Raw genomic sequence first — 11,584 nt, 5'->3', positions numbered from 1 at the left:
TATATTTTACGTTACAATAATATGAATGAAACCTAATATCATTAAAATTCGTTAGTAGATAACACATATTTATTACATAATTTCATTTGTTTATATATGGTGTTTAATTTGCTAAATAAATAATATATAGGTAAATAATATATAGGATAAAAATTCTAAATTATAAAATATAATATATATAATATATTAATATTATTTTATTTTAATTAAAATTATTTTCTAAACAATTATAACAATTCATTGAGAATTGTAATTGATTTAACAAAAATAATTTAATTAAATAATAAAAGAAGAAAAATATAAGTTTAAAAATAAATTTATTAGAATGTTTACATTATTACAAAATAATAAAAACAAAATCATAAAACATTTATTATGAACTAATAAATCTTCATAAAAGTGAACTATACTTGTATCATCTAGAGATTTATAGTTCATGCCTTATACGTTGCTACGAAATTGTTGAGAAAACACAAAGAATGTACGAATTATATATAATCATGTTCATCTATCTTTCGCCGTAATGCGTCAACTAAATTAATTCTTTTGTGTAACGTGTACGATTCGTCTGCACACAATTTCTATAACTTAACCTCTCTAAAATACATTGTGAAGATTTTGTACAGAATCGTGAAAAGAATGGCGGTTGGATCAACAAAAGTGGTACAAGTAACAAATATTGCACCTCAAGCAACAAAAGATCAAATGCAAACTTTGTTCGGGTATCTTGGAAAAATAGAAGATATCAGATTGTATCCTACTATACGGGATGTCGCAGTACCTGTTCAATCTCGTATTTGTTACATAAAATTTCACGATCAGGGATGTGTTGCTGTTGCTCAACATATGACAAATACTGTTTTTATCGATCGCGCATTAATTGTAATCCCTTATCAAAATGGTGACATTCCAGATGAACAGAGAGCTCTTGAATTAACAAATAATGGTACAGTTGTTCCAGGTAAGCAATAATGATAACCAAATTTCTATTCTATTCTTCTAAATTCTTTTTTCTAAATTAAACATTATTTTCAGTTTTATGTATGTATATAAAAATAGTAGTAGTATGTATATAAAAATAAATATAAATTATTTTTTCTATAGGTCTTTATCCTTCTGAACCAAAACTACCACCAAATGTTGTAAATACAATAGAAGGAATTCCTCCAAATCATGTTATTACTACTATAGATCCAAAATTAGAGGCAAATGGATTGCCACCTTATCCACATTTACCTGGCCATTTAGATAGCAGAAGAATTGAAGAAATAAGAAGAACGCTTGTTCTTGCTAATTTAGATCCATCTGTCACAACTGATCACTTACTAGATTTCTTCAGTAATAATAATGTCGAAGTAAAATATTTACGCATGTGTACTAGAGATTCAGATACAGAACATTATGCATTGGTAGAACTTTCTGAACAAGCAGCTGTAGTTTCTGCATTATTATTGAATGGAAAATTGCTTTTGGATAGAGCAATTAAAATTTATCATTCAACACAAGCAATAGCGAAACCTGAAGCAAAAAGTAATGAAGCAGCACAAAAAGAGATAGAAGAAGCTATGTCTCGAGTAAAAGAGGCCCACAATTTAATTTCAGCTGCGATAGATCCAATGATTGGGATGCTATCAAAGGATAAACGAAGTCGTAGTGGTTCTCGTAGCCGAAAATCTCGGTCTAGATCGAGAGGACGTAGTAGACGATCTAGATCACGTAAAAGATCACGTTCCCGTCACAGACGTTCACGTTCACGTCATCGACGAAGATCAAGATCTCGATCAAAACGTTCTCGTTCTAAAGATCGTAGACGAAAGTCTCCATCTCGTAGAAGAAGTAGTTCTCGTGGTCGACATCGTTCTCGTTCTCGATCTCGACGTTCTCGATCTCGCAGGTCCAGATCTAAATCTAAAGATCGTAAGAAACGATCTCCTCGTCGAAGAAGTCGTTCACGATCTCGAAGTAAACGTTCGAAATCAAAATCTAGACGATCTAGATCTAAATCCAAATCTAGATCTTCAAAATCAAAATATTCAGAAAAATCAAGAGATAAAGATAAAGAAAGGAGAAGTAAAGATAAATCAGATAATGGTAAAAAAAATGATGGCGATAAGGCTGATAAAGAAAAAAGCGAAAAGAAGTCTAATAAAGAAAAGAAATCTGAAAAAGAATCGAAATCCGAAGAAAAAAATAGAAATACTTCCGAAAATAGCGATACAAAGGAGAAAACAGAGTCTGAAACTTAAATCTTTATAACTTATAATCTATAAAAATTTATTTACATCTCTCAGACATTTTGTTATTTCAATGTTACGATATATCGTAATGTATTGATCAATAAAGAAATACAAGAATGACAAATTTTTGAAAATTGTTTTGATTTTTATGTATTTTTATGTACAAAAATTGCATATATTAGATTCTAATATAAGTGATACATTATTACATTTATTATATTTTAATTCTTTGCCTTTAACAAATTTAGTAAAGAATAAATATACATATTTTATAGTTCTAATTTTTTTATTTAAATTATAATATATTTAAATATTTATTATACAAGATTCAATTGTTCTAAATATTTGATATATTTTACATGTTACATAAGTTTCTAATAATATATTTTAAATTTTCTGATAATATATGTAAAATATTATAAACTACTTGCATAAAAAATTTCAAATTATCAAAAATAGTAATTATATTATTAAATTTGTATCAATTCAAAAATATTTTTTTATTTAAAAATTTATTTATAATTAATAATTCTTGTCAGACGTATATAGTAATAAATAATAATTAATTTAAGTAATTATATTTTAATTTTCTTTTTATATTATAATTTTCTTTTGATATTATAATTTTGAAATATGCGCCATTTATCCGAGGGCAGCACTAAGTAGTAATTGAGGAACCAATGATTATTGTAAGCACTTTTCAATAACTCTTTGTATATTTCGTGATTAAAAGCGAAAACTAATCATGGTATTGCAGTCTTCAAGAAATCTTAAATGATAGATAGTGACAGACGAATTAATCATTAATTTATCATTAATCATTAGTTTATTGCAAATTAAAAAAGTTTTAGCAATAAAATATATTGACATTACATATAAGATACTCATAAAATTGATAATAATATAAGTTTAAAGTTTTTACATATTATGAAAAATAACACAACGATATAATTCATGAAGTGATCAAAAAGTTTTAATAAATTTTTACATATAACATTTATAAAAAAATTTCATTTTAAATATCATTTTTTTATATTCAACAATTTTATATTCAATTCTACAATACGAAGTTAAATGGTAAAGATGACATCTATAGATGAAGGAAAATTAAAACAAAGTTTATCAAAAGTATGTATACTATCATTTATTAGTATATATGTACTATAATATTAATGTACTTTTAAGTGATACTTAAAGCATTTTATTTTTTTAGTACCAAAATTCTGATATTACAAAAAAACATGTCATGAAAGTTCTGAATCTCTATAAGGGTTTAAAATATAATGTAGAACCATTTGGTAAATATTATAAATATATATTCTTTAAAATTTATTTATGTATTATTATTTTTATAACATATAATAATATAAAATAAATATAAGAAATATAAGTTTATTCACTTATTTCTATTATATTTTTCTTATTTTAGTATTTAATGACGGATCACGTAAAGAATTATTTAATTTACAAGGAACAATACCTGTATCTTATAAAGGTAATATATTTAAAAAATTTTTAAAAACATTTATATAAAATCAATTATTAAAGTGAATATTATTAAAACATTTTTAGGTAATTATTATAACATTCCTATATGTATATGGCTTATGGATACACATCCTAATAATGCACCTATGTGTTATGTCAAGCCTACTGCAGATATGAGCATTAAAGTTAGTATGTTTGTTGATCATAATGGAAAAATTTATTTACCGTACCTCCATGATTGGTTACCAGTGAGTGATTTGTATATAATTATATGTTATTATCTTTTATTTTCTTTATAATAATTCTATTTTTATTATGTTCAGCATTCATCTGATTTACTTAGTTTAATTCAAATAATGATTGTAACATTTGGAGAACAACCACCTGTTTACGCTAAACCACGACAAGGTATACAAGCAACTTCTACACCTTATCCTGTACAACGTGAGTATTTATTGTTTGTAAACATTTTTACAAAAAATTTGGATCTTAAAAACTATAAATTTATATAGCTTTCATGCCTGTACCTGGAAGTGGAACACATATACCTGGTTCTAGTTTTCCATCATATCCTCAAAACTCACAATATACAGGTGGAAATAACATTTATCCTCCATACATGTCTACAACATCTTCTGGATTTCCATATCAAGGTTATGGTTCATATGGAGGAACTGCATCAAATTATCCGTCACAAGGTTGTACTGGTTCTTTTCAATATCCTCCATCAACACAACCAGTAAGTTATAACTTTTAATAAATAAAAAATATATTTCATGTAAATATTAATCTTTTTTTATAATTTCCAACAGTCTCCAACAGTACCTGCTACTGCTGGTGCATCAGGTACAATTACAGAAGAACATATTAGAGCTTCATTATTATCAGCAGTAGAAGACAAATTAAGACGAAGACTTAAAGAACAATTTTCACAATTGTCAGCTGAATTAGAAACATTACGTAGAACACAGCAAGAACTTACAAGTGGATCTGCTCATCTAACAGATTTATTTGATAGATTAAAAAAAGAGAAAACTGAACTCGAAAAAAATATTAGTATACTTCAAGATAAAGAAGCTGAATTGGAAAAAGAAATTGCAAAACTTTCTGATAATCAATCAATAGATGTTGATGAAGCTGTTACAACAATCGCACCACTTTACAAACAGTATGTATTTGTTTAATTATATATTATGATATTTTAATTATGTATTTCAATATTGATTATTTTTTAAATATTATAATTATAGAATGTTAAATGCATTTGCGGAAGAAGCAGCTACAGAAGATGCTATCTATTATTTAGGCGAGGCTTTACGTTGTGGTATTATAGATTTAGATGCATTTTTAAAACAAGTACGACAACTTTCACGCAGACAATTTATGCTAAGAGCTCTTATGCAACGTTGTCGTCAAAAAGCAGGATTGGCTGGTTAAATATCTCATTCAATTCTTATCAAGTTGTGCTATTCAATATTTTATTTTATTACAAACGATATACGCAATACGAACTGCATAAATCCTATAAAGATATGTTATAGAAAGAAATATCTTCGTTATGGAAATTGAATACTACATATACAATATAAATTTTGTTTCATGTTATATACATTTTGTTTATAACAAAGAACTCAAACAAAGTTTTTATATACAAAAATTAACAAAAAATATACACATACACTTACATATATATATATAAAATAAGATTTGAAGGTTATAAAGGCTTTAAAATTATATTAAAAAATAAATATCTTTGTTTTACAGAATTATATTTTTAAATGTATTTATATTCTTATTTAAAAAATGTAAAAAAGCGTACTTTTTAATTGATTTTTTATATTATAAAAAAAATTATGTATTTAAAATAGTGATTTTAAATATTAAGAAATACATTGCTTATTTACTGTGTGATAAATATATAGATTAATCATTGTAATTGCATGATTTAGTAAAAATACATTGTTTTTTTTATTCTTATAATATTCTATATAATTAATCATATTAATTAAGTGCTATTTCATATAATTTTAAAATTAATTTTTTTCATTTATAAGATGAATCTGAAATAAAAAAATGAGATTTATATGTATTAATATATTCTTTAATTTTGTTGATTTAAATTTCTATAAAATAATGTACCTATACATAAATTCCAACCCAAAGAAGTAGAAATAATATACCAAAACCGGAAAATAATGCTGCCACTAGAGAAATTAATAACTCTTTAAACATATCCCTTGTAAATTTTGTGCTAGTAACTTCATATACAAAAAACCATGCTGTAAAGAATATTCCAATTCCCAATAATACCACTGCCAATAATGGAAAAATTGCAGGATTAATAGGAGAGACATATCTTGTCATAGATTCAACTTCCACCTAAATTAACACAAAAAATTTAATAAAAAAAAAAGAATTTAGCATACATAAAATATATATTCTAATATGTATCATTTTCGTAAAACTTAAATACATACATAAAAATCATTGACATTTTTAAATTTCCAGATAAAAATAATATATAATTATAGTCTTCTTAAGTAGAATAAAACTTTTTACATAAAAATAGAAGATGCATATAACTATAAATATTATCAATTAAAAAACATGTTAATAAAGTTTTGAAAATTCATAATTCCAGTCGAAAAATACCGGAATGAAATTCCATAAAATTATAATTATACTAAAATGGAATACTATATCAAATATAATAAAAAAATAATAACTAGTTATATAATTGATATAAATCTTTAAGATAAAACAAATAACATACTTACCATTGTATCAAACAAATATTTTGACGTGGCTTAATGGACACGTAAAACTTATACGCGATTAGCAACAAATATGCAATCATATGTTGCAAACTTCAAGATAATATATATTCATGAAATAAACACAAATAATTACCAACAGTAAAAATTAAAGTTACTTAAATTTTTGAACATAAAAATAAATTACAAATATTTTTATATGAATTATATAATAATTATATGAATAAAAAAATATTAATATTAATAATTTATCGAATTATAATCTATTAATAATGTAATAAAAAAAATTTTATGCAATATTTAATCTTATGACTAAGAAAAATAAAATTTCTTATATGAATCTTTTAAATATATAAAAATTTATAATAATTAACATAGTTTTTATTATAATTATATAAGAAATATAATATGCACCATGAATTTGAATGATTTTAAAATATTTTAACAAAATATTATTTCTATAATAAATATATTTGTTGAAGAAAATTTGTTTTCAGCAAATATTTTTTTATTACATATTTAATATAATAAAATATATTTTTTTCTGGCATAATACATAATCAATATTTATTAAAAATATATTTAATACATATTATACGAAATATTTTTTGAAATTTTAAATTTTTAACTACGATTGTTTCAAAATCGAAGTATGTTTGTCACCATGATATGATTCATAACGCATAATATAGTATATTTCCAATCTTTATATTCTTTGATATCTACAATCAATTTTTGTACGTACTATGACAAGTTTTGTATATTTTAAATATGTAGACAATAATATTTTTTGATATAAAAAAGTTAAATGTTCTTATAATTATATGAATAATTCTTTAATAATAGATAATTAAATTTATTAATCTATTTTGTTTTTTAGTATTAATAAAATGTATTTTTATAAAATTATTATTTATAGATAAAACATGGCAAAGAATTCTTTATCAGAACAATTTTCCTTAAGATGGAACAATTTTTCTAACAATTTAACATCTGGTTTTTTAAATCATCTTACTGAAAATGATCTAGTTGATGTTACACTTGCAGTAGAGGGTCAGTTGTTACAAGCACACAAACTGGTTCTTTCAGTATGTAGTCCATATTTTAAAAATATATTTAAGGTATATAAATATTATTTTTCATATTTAAAATACATATCTATAAATAGTAATTGCTCAGAAAAGAACTTCTTAGAATTACTTTGTAGGAAAATCCTTGTCAACATCCAGTCATTATCCTCAAAGATATGAAATATGCTGAAATTGAATCATTGTTAAAATTCATGTATCAAGGTGAAATTAATATTAATCAAGAAGATTTATCTACATTTTTAAAAGTGGCACAAACATTACAAATAAGAGGACTGACAACAGAAGATACAATTAGCACATTTGTTAATTATGATCAATTAGATGCTGATTCTTTTACTGAAAATACTGTTCAATCAAATTTAACTTCAATAAATGAAATTTCCAAAGATGTAAATATAATAGATAGAAGAAAAAGATCCCGTGATATAACAAAAAAAGGTTGCAAAAAGAAAAAACAAGATACATTATTAACATCAGAGAACATTCATGATGCATCTAATAAAAAAGTAAATAATGATAATCAAGAAGTTTTATTTTTAATGAATAACGAAAACAATGATACAAATGATATTATAGATGAGGAAGAAAATATTTCTACTATAAAAAGCAATAATAATGATAAAAACGAAGACACTACTCTAGTATATTATCCTTTTCCTTTGGATATTGAAAATTCACAAGAAAATTCAACTGAACAAGGTAAAAAGATGAGTAATTTAAGATTAAAAGATTTGCAAATTATATATAATAAATTAAATAATAATATGTTATGATATTAATATTTGTAACATTTCAGATGTGGAACCAGTAATTTATAGACTTTCTGCACGAGGTCGGCCACAATTAGTACATGAAGGTTATGTTTATAACTTGACATCTCGTTCTGAGGGTTTGAATAGATCTCATTATAGATGTGCTGAACAACATCGCGGATGTAAAGGTAAATGTGCAGTTATTGCTGAAAGATTTATGCCTACAGGTGTACATGATCATAATCATCCACCTGGATATCAATCAGAACATGATTATAGAAAAAAAAAAGGTTTAGATGTAGATACTTCTTAAATCATAAATATTTCAAACTTAAATATAGAAAGAAGAAAAAAACATTTTATTATTTTGTTATTATAATTTCAATAAGAATGAAAAATATTATTCAAATAATATTGACACATAGAATAATATATAGCAATAATTTTTCATAAAAAATATAGTATTTTTAAATTAGAAAATATTGTTTTATATTTCTATAATAAAAATTAGTTAAAATATTACAATAGTTGATAAAAATATGTGATTTCTATTGCAAAAGTTATAATTATAATTATATATAAAAATAATTTATGTAAATCATTATATTTTAATTAACTGTGATGCACTTTATAAAGGAAAACAGTTTAAAAAAATGTGATGTTGAACACATTCCACTTAGTATTATATTTGCATTAAAGCCAAATAAAAGTATTTAATTTATGCTATATGTTTACATATAAAACATTATTTTTCATGTAATAAATATAATTGTTTTTTATAACATATACACAAATGTAAACATGTATGTATGTATGTACATATGTACATATGAATTGAATGTTCTACTTACATTTAGGTTGTATAAAAATAATTTTTATATAACTTATCAGAAAAAATAATAAATTTTTCAGTGTATAAAATAGAAATTAAACAAATAACATCATTAACGGTATAAAAAGTATTAAAAATTGTAAGAAAATTTATTTTTATACTAGATTTTATAAATTTTTTTGAATTATTGAAAAATAATTGTCATAATTAATGTGATATAATGATTATAAATCATTCAATTTATAAAAAATTGATTTTATAATTTAAATAATTTAAATAATTTTATAATTTCATCTGTAAAAATTTATAAATATATAAAAAATATAGAAATAATGCGTTTTTCATAAGCATAGAAAAATTGTGTGAAACAATATTGGTTAAGACAAAAATTAAATAATAAGGAATTTGTTTCACAATTTTACTCAAATCTATCTCACGTCCATGAAATTCATTTATTCGAACTGCATGTTTAATTAAAACGTTAATGTCGTCTAGCCATCTTCTTTTCCAACTTCCGTTGTTTCTTCTCACTAACCTCAGGTTGTTCTGGAGCTGGTGCAAAAAACCATGGAGCTAATATTTGTTTCCATAGCATCCAACCTCCTCTTAATGGTACCTATTATAATAATTCAATGTAAACATTTTATAATTTATTTAAACATATTATATAAGTAAAAAATTGAAAGAAGTATAAGAAATGAACAAATTATTTTAAATTGTTTTATAATTTATAAAAATTATTTTATAATTATATTATTTATTTCATTAAGTATACTTACAAGAAGCCATAGCAACCAAAAATAATTTGATATGAGAGAAAGTACTTGTACTCCAGAAGTTAATATAATTAAATCTTTTATATGTCTAAAATATGAAATGAAAATGTTATTATATTATAATAAATTTGTTAATATATAATAAAATATTATATTATTTAGAGATTATTGAAATATTTTGTGATATTTACTCTGCTATACCTCCTTCCATATTAAGATCAATTCCAGAATCTAAAAGCTGACCAGATTCTGAATATGTTGCATGTGCTATATATTTCATAAATTGATAACTTCCTATATATACAATTCCAGAAAATATGGTTAATGTCTGTAATTATAAAATATAATATGTCACTGTACATGCATATTATAAAAATAAAAATAATATTTCAAATATGAAATTTACCGTTGCTAATGTTGTAAAATTAAAAAATAACATCGTAACCATAAAGTATGTTCCTACTGCCCCAATGATCATATTCTGATAAAAACTCAATGTTGTTTTATTCTCTTCAACTATCTGTTTAGCTCCTTTAGTTGCTACTTTAGTTTTTTTAGTCTAAAAATATAATAAATGTCATTATTTATTATTTATTTTATTAAAAATAAAAAACTTAAATTTATTATTTCATAAATCAAAATATTATAAGTGATTATATGAAAATAATTATAAATTCAGAATGGTTAAGTAATAATAAAAAAAAAGAATAATATTTTGAATAATAATTAAATAACTTACTGTCATTTTATTTATAAATTATAGTACATAAAATATTTAATATGTCTAATTAAATAATATATAATTAAATTTATTATTATTATTAATATTCAGTACATGACACAAATTTAATCTTATTAAATATGTATTCAAAAACACTTAAGGTTTGTTGAAGCCACGTGAAAGATGTCATATAATAAAAGTCTCTAGGTTAACATTCTGTAATTCATAATTTAGCATAAATTCTTAAATTTTGATAATCATCATTTGTTGTTTTTTTAATTGTTTAAAATTTCAAATTTTAATTCTTTTTATTAAATTTTTATAAATAATGTGTGAAAAACAAATGCAATAAATTTTTTAAAATTATATTATATTGATTAAAATTTATAAAATTCATTATATTGGCATGAAAATGAAAAAAATTATCAATTTATAATTTTTATTAAAATATTTCCTAAAATTTTATTATTTATGTAAATATAAATTTATATAAATATAAAATATAAAATACAAATTTTTAAAAATATATTAAAAATTATTAATATTTCTATTTTGATGTTATTTTTTCGAAATATAGTTTTATTTTATTACATTCTAATTAAATAAAGAATTTTTATTTTTGTAAAATGAAAATATTAATATATAAACAAAAACTATTATATATATTTAATAATTTTTTTATTTACTTTTCATTAATTAAACAAAAAGAGAAAAAACATTATGCCACACATATTATTTTTCGTTTTATTATTATATATTTGAAAATTACATATTATAAAATTAAATTAAACTTAAATATTATATTATTTAAAATCTTATTGAAAAGAAATATATATTAGATATTATAACTACAATATATAATCTATATTGAATTAATTATTTCAAATTTGAATTTAAGTTTCATTGAATTGAA

At 22.2% G+C, this 11,584-nt stretch overlaps 5 protein-coding genes across 6 annotated transcripts; 3 read left to right on the top strand and 2 right to left on the bottom strand.

The window, feature by feature from the left end:
• Positions 1 to 91: 91 nt before the first annotated feature.
• On the top strand, positions 92 to 2,361 carry Srp54 (splicing regulatory protein 54). The gene is made up of 2 exons (XM_003693662.4): positions 92 to 961; positions 1,105 to 2,361. Exons 1-2 carry the CDS (start codon positions 640 to 642, stop codon positions 2,244 to 2,246), a joined length of 1,464 nt encoding a protein of 487 aa, XP_003693710.1. The 5' UTR covers positions 92 to 639; the 3' UTR covers positions 2,247 to 2,361.
• Positions 2,362 to 2,906: 545 nt separating this feature from the next.
• On the top strand, positions 2,907 to 5,818 carry TSG101 (tumor susceptibility gene 101). The gene is made up of 8 exons (XM_003693672.4): positions 2,907 to 3,365; positions 3,451 to 3,535; positions 3,667 to 3,732; positions 3,810 to 3,973; positions 4,049 to 4,169; positions 4,238 to 4,464; positions 4,538 to 4,893; positions 4,976 to 5,818. The coding sequence occupies exons 1-8, from the start codon at positions 3,312 to 3,314 to the stop codon at positions 5,160 to 5,162; spliced, it is 1,260 nt and encodes a 419-aa protein (XP_003693720.2). The 5' UTR covers positions 2,907 to 3,311; the 3' UTR covers positions 5,163 to 5,818.
• Positions 5,187 to 6,634, bottom strand: kud (oligosaccharyltransferase subunit 5 kud). Its single transcript, XM_003693678.4, has 3 exons — positions 6,503 to 6,634; positions 5,865 to 6,104; positions 5,187 to 5,785 (listed from the first exon to the last, which is right to left on the bottom strand). Exons 1-2 carry the CDS (start codon positions 6,503 to 6,505, stop codon positions 5,865 to 5,867), a joined length of 243 nt encoding a protein of 80 aa, XP_003693726.1. The 5' UTR covers positions 6,506 to 6,634; the 3' UTR covers positions 5,187 to 5,785.
• A 534-nt stretch (positions 6,635 to 7,168) lies between these two features.
• LOC100863650 (uncharacterized) lies at positions 7,169 to 10,124 on the top strand. 2 transcript variants are annotated; one of them, XM_003693681.4, is made up of 4 exons: positions 7,169 to 7,236; positions 7,419 to 7,620; positions 7,707 to 8,289; positions 8,387 to 10,124. In XM_003693681.4, exons 2-4 carry the CDS (start codon positions 7,426 to 7,428, stop codon positions 8,653 to 8,655), a joined length of 1,047 nt encoding a protein of 348 aa, XP_003693729.2. In that variant the 5' UTR covers positions 7,169 to 7,236; positions 7,419 to 7,425; the 3' UTR covers positions 8,656 to 10,124. The 2 variants fall into 2 exon arrangements, with proteins under 2 accessions (XP_003693729.2, XP_086771929.1); XM_086915803.1 differs by having other exon boundaries at positions 7,173 to 7,236; positions 7,419 to 7,587.
• Positions 9,305 to 11,095, bottom strand: LOC100864238 (transmembrane protein 208). The gene is made up of 5 exons (XM_003693686.3): positions 10,690 to 11,095; positions 10,357 to 10,509; positions 10,142 to 10,278; positions 9,954 to 10,038; positions 9,305 to 9,790 (listed from the first exon to the last, which is right to left on the bottom strand). The coding sequence occupies exons 1-5, from the start codon at positions 10,693 to 10,695 to the stop codon at positions 9,656 to 9,658; spliced, it is 516 nt and encodes a 171-aa protein (XP_003693734.1). The 5' UTR covers positions 10,696 to 11,095; the 3' UTR covers positions 9,305 to 9,655.
• Positions 11,096 to 11,584: the final 489 nt, after the last annotated feature.

Source organism: Apis florea, unplaced genomic scaffold, assembly GCF_048593485.1.
Source record: "Apis florea isolate Af1SG1 unplaced genomic scaffold, ASM4859348v1 contig_3794_pilon, whole genome shotgun sequence".
Classification (NCBI taxonomy): Eukaryota; Metazoa; Arthropoda; class Insecta; order Hymenoptera; family Apidae; genus Apis; species Apis florea.
This window is presented reverse-complemented; position numbering and strand designations above follow the sequence as displayed.